Below are 11,572 nucleotides of genomic sequence, written 5' to 3'. Positions count from 1 at the left end.
GGACCTGCATTTTCAAATTTTTTCTAAGCAGTGCACCATAATGCATGCCATGTTCATAGTGATGGCTGGTAGTGTGGGTCTTTTGGCACTACTATTTATGTATTGAAGTGCTTTTCCAAATGAATGGCACTGCTATACACCACACAAAGTGCCATGCATTGTGCTAACATACAATACCAATGGCTAAGGGGCCTTTAAAGTGGAAATGTGTGAATATGATGTGTGCTGCTTCAATGTAAATACAAACTCCAATTGCACTGTCTTTCAACAGCCCATTATCCTTTAGAGGAGTAACTATGGATCCTGGACATCACACTGCATTCTTACTGGCTATTCTCATCTGCATCCTTCTGCTTCTCCTGGCTGTGTCTGCCCTGCTGATGTGCTACTGGAGGTAACATAGAATTATATTTGCTAATCTTTGTAGACTTGATGTCAGCAGTTGTGTAGTTGATGTTCTCTATCTGAAAACTAGAGTATTCATATTCCAGGAGCTGCTGCAGAGGAGTATCAGTAAATACATTCTTTGTACATCCATATATAACAGTGTGCTGATTGTGGTACAATGGAACAAGAGTATTACTACTTGTTCTTACTGTTAGGTGTTGTTTGAGTTTCAAAGCAGTTATTCGATGTACTGGTATTTGGACTTGTGGGTCTGTGTCTAGAGCAGTCGGTCCAAAGATTTTCTAGATTTTTCACAAGTGCTCCATTTTATTTTTCAATGAACTTCACTACCCACAAAAATGCAGGGAAAGGAGTTCCCTACCTTTTTTTTTTTTTTTTTTTTTTTTTTTAATAAATAAATAAATTGCATCGCTCAAAAAGCACCCGTGTTTTCCAATGTGTGGGGTACCATTAAGAATTGATGGCACCCCTAAAGAGCAAAGCATTTGTCTGTCAGGAACGAGTGTGATATTTGCGCGTGTTCTGTGACGCACAGTAACATAAACCAAGTCTCGGTCTGGGGTGCCTCAAGACTGGAAATACTTTTTAAGGGTGTCCGACTGGAAAAAGGTTGCGAAACACTGGTCTATGGTGCAATACAGTCTTGAATTTATTAAGCGCTATTCAGTATCTTTCACATTTTAATGTACAGACCATTTCTATCCTTTCCAGGAGGAATGGCTTCAAAATGACAAATCGAACATCATCCATGAGATTCGGAAGACTGGCGAGAGATCAGGCAACATCTATGACCAGTTTTACTTTGAATGTAATCAACCCAAAATGCCACCTACAAAATGATCCTAAAGAGTCCCAGGCATTTTCATTGCCGATTACTGCGGCTGGAAGTAGCCAAAAAAGCACAAGTCTGACTTCTCACCTTTCTCGGGACAGTCATATAATGAGCATCAGTGATGAAGAGGAAGGATCACACCCTTCAAAAGTTGACAAACCTGTACGAAAAATAAGTAAGGACTCTGAACATTATTCAACACTGCAGCGTATGTTGTCTGGGGCTTCTATCTTTGCAGCATTTGAGAAAAGTTCAATGTTCAGTCTCAAGGCCAAGAGACGTAGCTCTTCCCTGAAAAGTGGAGTAGATGCAGATATCTCCATGATTCCCCTGGAGTCTCCAGTGCATGTATCCTCCAAGAATGGCGACAAGTTCCAGCCTGCAGGTTCCCAGAGAGACCTCAGCCGAAGCAGTACTCTACTATGTGAAAATTCCAGTGAGCAGCAGTTTACTTGGGACACTGCTGGCCTGTCTATTCTAAGCAGACACATGAGAAAAAAAGAATCCTTTTCACTTCCCAACACTTTAGAAAGGAAAACTGAAGAAGATTCCAGCAAACAGAACACACAACTAGGAAAACCAGATTTCTTGCAGCCAAAAGCCTGGTTTATATTTATGGGAAACAGGCCTGTCTCCGAAGGAGCCCAGCTTGAAAATGAGCTTAATAACGTAACAAGCTTAGACTCTGGGGTTGATGTTATAGAGCCAGTGGTGAGAAATGGATTTGGGGGCTTCAAAGTTGCACAGATGCCAATCTCTACCCAAGATGCTGAATGCCATATGCCAAGCAGAAGATCAAATGAAAATCCAGAAGAAAATAATGGAGATGATAAGCAAGATGAGTGCCTGGAATTGCACATCACACACCAGGAAGCCGCTAGAAGCCTAAATCCTGGACATTACAGTAGAAGTTTGTGGGAGAAAAGAGAAGAACGTCCATTGATTGGAGTTAATTAGTGATGGGGCAAGTTTAAGCTTCTCTAACATTGTAGTTTGCCTGTAAGTTTTAAAACTAATTTCTGCTGTATCAAATATCTAAAGACAAATCTGTAACGCTTTTTATAGAGTTGGAATGGGTTAAAACCCTGTCGGGTGCTTCTTCCCCCTTTTTTTTTTTTTTTTTTTTTTTTTTTTTTTTCTTTCTTTATTTATGTTTTATCTTCTTTGTCGCATTAGGCAGATTATACCTCACTTACAGTAAACACAACAGGAAATGGCTACAAATTTGTTAAAACGCTTGACCAATGGAAGACAAAATACATTTCCTTCACTTTCTGTTACAGTGACAATGGTCACCAGTGGAAATGGAGGATTAAATGCCTTCTGCTGTGAACTTTGAGGCTGATGAGTCATTTTATGGCTGGTTAAAGATAAAAACGTGAGTAACCTTAGCAGCCTTTCTTAACCAGGGTTCAATAGAACCCTAATGTTCCTGCATACAATATTTCTGTTTGAGACAACCCGAAGGAAAAAAAAAAATGTATTTGACAATAGTCACCAGAGAAAATAGAGCCGATCAAACACCTGACTGGGTTGCTAACCCTACCCTACTAAAAATGGTTTTATATAAACTTTTTCATGCATTTTGTAAATTTCAAGCTAAACAATGCACATCAGCTGCTGTATTTTTATTCTGCCTGATCAATTATTTTATGATATTTTGATTAGAACAGTCAAGACACTTGTCCTGAGAGAAACGCGGCGATTGCTGTTCCTGAGCTCTCCTTTGACTTTGCTAGCTGCCTGGCTGGTATTTTGACCCTGACCATGAAGATATGTGCAGACTTTTCTCAGTCTGCATACTTGCTCTGGCTGAGTGACTCAAAGCAGTGAAGCTACAGGGGCAGGACAACAGTCGGTCACCTAGGATTTTCAGAAGGACGTTGGAAATGCGTCACATATTTTAGTCTTGACAAATACATCATGTTTAATTTATGATGATTCTGTAAGTTTATTTCTGTGAAATAATTGCCATCATCTTGACTCCTCCCTGTCATAGGATGCAAGCAAAAAATGCTGTAATGGTAACAGATGCCTTTTTTCATTTTAAATTTTTGCCTGGATGCCATCATCTGCTTTAGAATCAAATATTTTAATGTTTTATTTATATACAAATACTTCACATGGTATGCTTTCTGTCTGTCTTTGTTTCTGTTATATTTTCAATAAATTTTAATTCCTAAGGTGGTATTGACTTGGTGGTAAAAAAATGTATGTGCAATGTTATAAAATGTATCTTCCGGCTGGGTTCACACCTAGCGCGGATTTCTCTGCATCCTATTCACATAGCTGGAGAATGTAACCGTCTCTCTCTCTATGGAGATGGTTCACATATCTCCGGGATAACTGCGGAGCAAACTGCACTGTGCGTCTTTGACTCAGTTTCAGGGCTGAATTCAGGCAAAGGTTCGGCCCTGATTCATCCCTGAATCGGAGAACAGGGACGCACAGCGTTCTGGTGTGATCCATAGCCGGTACTGGTGTGAACCTAGCCTTAAACTGGACAGAGGGTATATGTAGGCTCATATTATTCTGATGGCGCTGATTCTCTTCTCTCTCCCCCCACCTCAGAACAAAAGATCTGTGTTTTTAAAATTTGAAAGATTTTTAGAAGGCGCTGCTAGAAGAGTGGATCTGAGCTGAACTGCTGAGAGAATTGCATGAACCACTTCAGTGCTGCTGATGGCTCATTTATGGCTTGTTTAAAGATATATACATACATGAATGACCTTTCTCAACTAGGGTTCATTGGAACCCTAACGTTCTTCCAGAGGTCGCTAGGGGTTCCTTGAACAATTTTCTGCCTTCCATAAACCTTGGAAACCAAAGATCTTTTAAGCTATCTGTAAGGAAGGGAGGGGGATCCTTCCCAGTGACCATACCTGTAAGGAGCATTATTATCCTTGACCACTGCTAATGTACTGGGAGGTATCGATATAGTGATTATTAGTAGGGGTTGTTAAAGAGGGGGGCCTCACCCTTACATCAGCTTGTCCTTTTTGCTGTGACTTATTTCAGGGTTATCCTTAATAATTTAGCTTACGGTTTGATATGTGGCAACAATGTTCTGTAGAAAAAAAGAGGAACATGCAATACTAAAAAAAAAAAAAAAAATGGGTAAATCCTGTTGCGCACAACCTCACTAGAAGAACTGGGTATAAACTATAGAAAGCTGCTCGCATATAAAAGTGTTCTCTACACTCAAAATACAAATACGGGGGGTGTTTTATGTGGCGCTAACTAAAATATTGCTCAATGTGTACTATCCAAAATAATGTAAATATATAAATAAAAAAATTATATATAACAAATTCATACAGTGCATAAAAATGTGCAAAGCAGTAAAGTGCATAAAGTATCAATATGACATGATACCAATAGTAAGGTGCATCAAAAATAACAATATGACAAAATAGAATCAATCAATAAGTCCATGCAATAGTGCAAATCGTATGACGTATTTATGCCAAAAAACAATCTTAAAAACTCCAGTAAGTTAAAGTAATCCGGTGCATAAATGTAAACAGTCCACTCAGAAGCATGTGCAATCTGTCCAACAGATGATGATAATCATGCAATGTGAGCAATAAGTGCAATATACACCGTTCCTTCAACCTTCAGTGCTTTAAGTGCACCCCTTGTTTCCCCCAGCCTCTCACCTCTAATAAAGGTCCCTAAGGACCGGATCACGCTTGAGGGGTGGTTGGTAAGCAATCTTCCACCTCTTATAAATACAACCTCCGGGACATCAGCTATTTCCTCCAATATCCACAATCCGGTTAATATATAAGAGAATAAGTGGGCCCTTTGAGAAAGTCATGTGGTATGTGACGCAACGCGTCAGGGAGCAGTTGAGGTGTCAAGGTGTCGTTCGTTACTTCTGGCCGAGACCGGAAGCACCGCTGTTTATATCTTTGAATTTCTACATTATAATGTAAGTGTGGATATTTTTATTAATAAAGTGGATTAACTTTACTACTCATTGGAGGCCCCCTTATTCTCTTATATATTAACCGGATTGTGGATATTGGAGGAAATAGCTGATGTCCCGGAGGTTGTATTCATAAGAGGTGGAAGATTGCTTACCAACCACCCCTCAAGCGGGATCCGGTCGTTGGGGACCTTTATTAGAGGTGAGAGGCTGGGGGAAACAAGGGGTGCACTTAAAGCACTGAAGGTTGAAGGAATGGTGTATATTGCACTTATTGCTCACATTGCATGATTATCATCATCTGTTGGATTGCACATGTTTCTGAGTGGACTGTTTACATTTTTGCACTTTGCACCGGATGACTTTTAACTTACTGGAGTTTTTAAGATTGTTTTTGGCATAAATACGTCATACGATTTGCACTATTGCATGGACTTATTGATTGTATTTTGTCATATTGTTATTTTTGATGCACCTTACTATTGGTATTATGTCATATTTATATTTTATGCACTTTACTGCTTTGCACTAGTTTTGCAACTTTTTTGCACATTTTTATGCACTGTATGAATTTGTTATATATATTTTTTTTATATATTTACATTATTTTGGATAGTACACATTGAGCAATATTTTAGTTAGCGCCACATAAAACACCCCCCCCCCCCCCCCCATACTAAAAAATAACCTGGCAATACGCCCAGAATTTATGCTTGACAAGTGTAACTACAATATGCTGGCAATGAGCCTAAAATTAATAAATAACTTTAGCAATGCAATAATCCCACTTCTGACACCACCTAATAGAATCTACTTATTTCCTTGTATTTGAATTACATTTCTCCCACAAGGGGGTGTGCGTGTGTGTCTGGGTATGGGGAATGGAAATGTGGCGGCAAAGGTCGGTATTGAATAAAATCTAGAGGTATAATTGGTATAGGGAAAATAGTAGGTTCTATTAGGGGTTCCTTGAGAATTGAAAGTTATTTCAAGGGTTCTTCCATGTTAAAGACACCGGCACTGCAAGGTCAGTGCTACCTACATAGGTATATTGTGGTAGGGATGATCATATAGATGGGCTGAAGATGTGTATATTCTGTTGTAATAAGGTAATGTTGCAAAATGTTTGGGGTTACATGTATTGTATCAGTTGGGTTTACTGTTGTAATCCATGGATGATTCAGCTTTTCAGCATATCCTTGTAAATTTTACTCCTTTCATAGATTTGAGGCTGGGTTTAAACCCCAGTACAGAGCGGCTCACAGCAGGGGTCCAGTCCATCCCTGTTCACCATTTCAGGTCTTTTTTTTTTTTTTTGTTCCAGCCTGAATTTTTGGCTGAATTCGCATCTGAAACGGACCAGAAGATCCACAGGACTTCCGTGCAATTTGCTCCGGAGATGTGTGAATCGGCTCCATAGAGAGCCGGTCACACTCTCCTGCCATGCGAATTGGATGCGGAGAAACATCCCATTTACAATGATGTGAACCCAGCCTTACACAAGGATAAACACATTGTTTAATGAAGCTTTGAGCAACCTGTGGCATCATCAGAGATCAACTGATTAAAGCAGTAAAAAAACAAAAATAAAAATATAATGTAGCTTACCAATCATTAGATGTGGTGGCTGCTTTTAGTTCAATTTTTTTCTTGGTGATCCAGCCACAAACACACCTCCATTTATTAGTGCCCCTACTCTGGATGATGGGGCAGCTTTTGGACAGCGTAGTCAGTCTGGGGGAAGGGTAGTGTTTGATATACTAGCGCATTTAAATACACTAACAAATTGGGGCTTTGCTCCAGCTACCACTTTTTAAGCAGTTACAGCAAGGTTTTTTTTTTTTTTTTTTTTCCCTTTCGGAATAAAGGATATACGCTTAAAAAAATAAAACTGGTCATTGTAAGTACAAAGATCACTGCAACTTAAAACCTACAACCTATATTTGCAGCAAGATGCACATGGAAGGGCAATGCACATTACAAACAAACAGAAAAGAGTCTTTTGTTTGTGATGGGCATTGCCTTTCCATGTGCATCTTGCTGCAAAGGCTTGTTCTAGGTTGGGGTGGTTGCCATTTGTTTGTAAAGTTGGTCCAATTGGATGCAGGGTTGCCCTGGATGCTTTCACTGCCCTTGCACTATTGCTGGGCGTCACGTGTGTCCCTGTGCATTTTTAAGGAGGGGGGTTGGCTCCATCCAGGCTCACCTGCCCTTAACCTATCCATTGATCTATGGGCTCTAAAGCCTTGTACGCACAATTGGGTTTTCTGATAGGAATTGTATGATGACAGCCTGTTGGTAGAAAATCTGGCCGTTTTGTACACTCCATCAGAGTGTTGGCTAACTTTCCGTGGACAAATGTTGGATGGCAGGTTTATACGTTTTCTGCGGACAATGGTCTGTTGTCGGATTTTCCGAGTGTGTGTACACAAATCCGTCGAATGAAAGTCCAAAGTACAAACACGCATGCCTGGAAGCGGTCGGTCTTGTAAAGTAGTGTTTGTAATGGAGAATTAACATTTGTGATGTGCCAAATTATGAAATCTCAAAATGCAGCGCAAATACATTGTATTTTTTTTTTTTTTAAACCTTTTTTTAACTGCCTACTCCCAAACTGTCATTTTTAAGTAAAACGCATAGCTAAGTAGTATTCTACACAATTTTTTTTTATTGTGCATTAAAAAAGTAAAACAAAAGAAAATTAGACATGCTATCTGCCAATAGAACTTAACCAAAAAGTGCATTCTATGCATCCAAAAATATACCATATCAAATCATTATTCAACCAAAAAATAAAATAAAAGCCTCATGCATGTGGCCTGCTTCTTAATATAGGGGGTCAACAATGCCAAGAGTTGGTGAAAGCAGAGGTCTGTCTTCTTAGGATAATTCTGAAAATCATTTGGATTATTCTCCTGGAGCTCCCGCAGCAAAGGCATCTGACATAATAGGTCATGATTAATAAAGCAACCAATTTTTCGTCCAAGAAATCCTCCTGTTCCTGGACTGGACTTGGGTCAAAGCAATAACTTTAAGGCTAATAATAAATAACACGTTATCTCCTCCGATTCTGCAACGTGGCTGGTTGACGAACGGCTGTTTTAGAAAGTAAATGAAAAGCGAGACTCAACAGTCACCAAGCCTCTACTAACATGAAATTAGCAGAAGAAGCCCAATGGGTGGCGCCTAACAATTGAACTTCCTCTTTATCGGCTCGTAGTACGTCATTACGTTCGTGTTTGTTGGCCGACAATTCCTTACCTTGCTCTTTCCAATCCTTGAATTGTTAAGCTGCAATATAATGAATGTTTGCTGTTTATATTAACAGCACTTTATTTTTTAGTTGCTACTTTTTCATGCAACAAGCCTTTCCGGTAGAACAAATTGGAACGGTTGAACAAGCTTTTACATTTTATTAAAAAAAAAAAAATATATGTATATATTTTTTTTTTTATTAAGGACCAATAGCTGCACTGACCGACTCCTACCAATATCCAGTGTTCCTAAGTAGCCCGCAGTCTATTAAAATATCTGTTAATTTTCTCATTATCCATAATAGTATTTTCAATATTGATCCAGGAGATCCTTTGGCACAGTATTAGATGGCATATAATAAAGTCAATATATATATATATATATTATGGCCACTACAAAACACTTTACATGAGCAAGAAAGGCATCCAATATTTGACACTATAGGTCCCACAGTAATGTGAAGGTAAGTCACAATGTCAATAAGCTTGTAACATCCGTCATTAGAAGATGGGATAGAGCATCGGCTTAAATACGGATCTTAAGCAGTATGTTTGTTCCAAAAGCATAGAGTCCAAATGTTGGACTGGCTATTGGCCACCAATGACCTGAGCCCCTGATACAGGGATTACAAGGAACTTGATTGGAGAAAGCCTGTATCCAAGTGCATCTCCTCAGAAGACTTCCAATATTTCAGGACGGTTCAAGGCTGCGGGACAGCTCCAATAACCGCTTCTGATTGTCAATGACCTTCATGCGCTGGATATAAGCCCATGTAGCTGCCGGACTTCTAAAGTTCACTGAATATTCTGAACCTGTAATAAAGAACAAAGCAAAATTGTTCGTTTAATACACCAAACTATTTTGAAAGGATTAAATTAAAAATTCTTGTAATAGCTATGACACCATGTTTTGGTTATTTTATACTGCAGATTTGAAGTTTTAAGAGACGCTGCAAACGTTATGGACTAGCAATTTTTTTACAACTAGACTTTGACTAGCCACGTAGCCCAGCAGATGTGTCCCATTAATTATAGACCGTGAGAAATTTCCAACTTTATTTTCAGTTTTGGATAGAGTGGGCAGTGTTAGAAATGCGGTTGATGTGTAACCGCTCCTCCTAAAAGATTTCCCTTCACTTCCTGTTTTGGTGTCTGTTGCAATGTGTAAAGCCCCATACACACTATCAGATTTTCTGCTGATTTTTGTCTTCAGATTTACCAAAACCATGTAGTGCAAGGACCTGCCTGATTGCCTACAAATTGAAACTCCTAAGGTTTGACCTCATATTATATGGTTTTGGTAAATCTGAAGGAAAAAAATCATCAGAAAATCTGATAGTGTGTATGGGGTTTAAGAGTAAGGGGAATTTTTCCCCAACAGAGCCATACAGTGCCTTGAAAAAGTATTCATCGCCCTTGAATGTTCCACATTCTGTCGTGTTACAACTAAAAATGTAAATGTAGTTTATTGGGATTTTATGTGATAGATCAACACAAAGTGGCACATAATTGAAGTGGAAGGAAAATGATAAATGGTTTTCAACATTTTTTACAAATAAATATGTGAAAAGTGTGGTGTGCATTCGTATTCAGTCCCCGAGTTAATACTTTGTAGAACCACCTTTCACTGCAATTAATAAATAAAGTCTTTTTGGATATGTGTCTACTAGCTTTGCGCATGTAGAGTGATGTTCTTCCTTGCAAAATAGGTCCAGCTCTGTCAGATTGGATGGAGAACATCCGTGAACATCAATTTTTAAGACATACCACAGATTCTCAATTGGATTTAGGACTGGAATTTGACTGGGCCCATTCTAACACATGAATATGCTTTGCTCTAAACCAGAGATATGCAATTAGTGGACCTCTAGCTGTTGCAAAACTACAAGTCCCATCATGCCTCTGCCTCTGGGTGTCATGCTTGTGGCTGTGAGAGTTTTGCTATGCCTCATGGTACTTGTAGTTCTGCAACAGCTGGAGGTCCGCTAATTGCATATCCCTGATCTAAACCATTCCATTGTAACTCTGGCTGTATGTTTAGGGTCGTTGCCCTGCTGGAAGGTAAACCTCTGCCCCAGGCTCAAGTCTTTTGCAGACTCTAACCTAGTTAGAGTTACATAGATGACATAGTTGGGTTGAAAAAAGACATAAGTCCATCTAGTTCAACCATAAAAAAATAAAAATAAAATAAAAAATATCTTACAATCCCACATACCCAATCCTATACCCAAAGTTGATCCAAAGGAAGGCGCAAAAAAACCCAGAAAAGCTGGATCCAATTTGCTACAGCAGGGAAAATAAATCCTTCCTGATCCCAGAGAGGCAATCAAATTTTCCCTGAATCAATTTTACCTATAAATGTTAGTACCCAGTTATATTATTTAAATTTAGGAAAGAATATAGCCCTTTCTTAAAGCAATCTACTAAGCTGGCCAGAACCACCACTAGAGGGAGTCTATTCCACATTTTCAAAGCTCTTATTGTGAAGAAACCTTTTCGTATTTGGAGATGAAATCTCTTTTCCTCTAGACATAAAGCATGCCCCCTTGTCCTCAGTGTTGACCGTAACGTGAATAACTCAACACCAAGTTCACTTTATGGACCCCTCATATATTTATACATGGTGATTATATCTCCCCCCCCCCCCTAATCTCCTCTTCTCAAGAGTGAATAAATTCAGTTCCTCTAATCTTTCCTCATAGCGGAGCTCCTCCGTGCCTCTTATCAGTTTGGTTGCCCTTTTTCCAGTTCCCCGATATCCTTTTTGAGAACTGGTGCCCAAAACTGAACTGCATTTTCCAGATGAGGTCTTACTAATGATTTGTATAGGGGCAAAATTCTCCCTCTCTCTCTCTCAGCTTTGGAAACTGCAGCTTGGTATTGCATGCTATTATTGAGCTTATGATCTACCAGAACCTTCTCCAGCATTCCCCTAGTATGTATGATGCATGCATATTCTTAGCCCCCAAGTGCATAACTTTACATTTATCCAACATTAAACCTCATCTGCCACATAGTCGCCCAATTAGACGGTGCATTGAGGTCGGCTTGTAAATTAGAGACATCCTGTAAGGACGTTATTCCACTGCATAGCCATTTACAAACTAATATTTCTAAGCCTGTAGACTTCACCTTATACATGAGCCT

At 39.2% G+C, this 11,572-nt stretch overlaps 2 protein-coding genes across 2 annotated transcripts in view; one reads left to right on the top strand and one right to left on the bottom strand.

Annotated features, from left to right (window-relative positions):
* Window positions 1-277: 277 nt before the first annotated feature.
* On the top strand, window positions 278-3,423 carry LOC143984458 (uncharacterized). The gene is made up of 3 exons (XM_077484620.1): window positions 278-394; window positions 1,120-2,239; window positions 2,909-3,423. The coding sequence occupies exons 1-2, from the start codon at window positions 297-299 to the stop codon at window positions 2,195-2,197; spliced, it is 1,176 nt and encodes a 391-aa protein (XP_077340746.1). The 5' UTR covers window positions 278-296; the 3' UTR covers window positions 2,198-2,239; window positions 2,909-3,423.
* Window positions 3,424-7,819: 4,396 nt separating this feature from the next.
* The window catches only part of RAPGEF3 (Rap guanine nucleotide exchange factor 3), a 142,446-nt gene continuing 138,693 nt past the window's right edge, over window positions 7,820-11,572 (bottom strand). The window contains exon 27 of the mRNA XM_077483767.1: window positions 7,820-9,238. Coding sequence (XP_077339893.1) covers window positions 9,117-9,238 — 122 coding nt within the window. The 3' untranslated portion in view covers window positions 7,820-9,116. The remainder of the gene's footprint in view (window positions 9,239-11,572) is intronic.

This window comes from Lithobates pipiens, unplaced genomic scaffold (genome assembly GCF_037356315.1).
Source record: "Lithobates pipiens isolate NorthernLeopardFrog02 unplaced genomic scaffold, aLitPip1_a1.2 Scaffold_16, whole genome shotgun sequence".
Taxonomy (NCBI): domain Eukaryota; kingdom Metazoa; phylum Chordata; class Amphibia; order Anura; family Ranidae; genus Lithobates; species Lithobates pipiens.
Note: the sequence above shows the minus strand (reverse complement) of the source record. Positions and strands in the feature narration are given on the sequence as shown.

Coding starts and splice junctions, on each gene's coding strand:
- LOC143984458 (XM_077484620.1), top strand. CDS start 297: ATGGATCCTGGACATCACACTGCATTCTTACTGGCTATTCTCATCTGC. Junction 395..1,119: donor CTGCTGATGTGCTACTGGAG/GTAACATAGAAT, acceptor TATCCTTTCCAG/GAGGAATGGCTTCAAAATGA.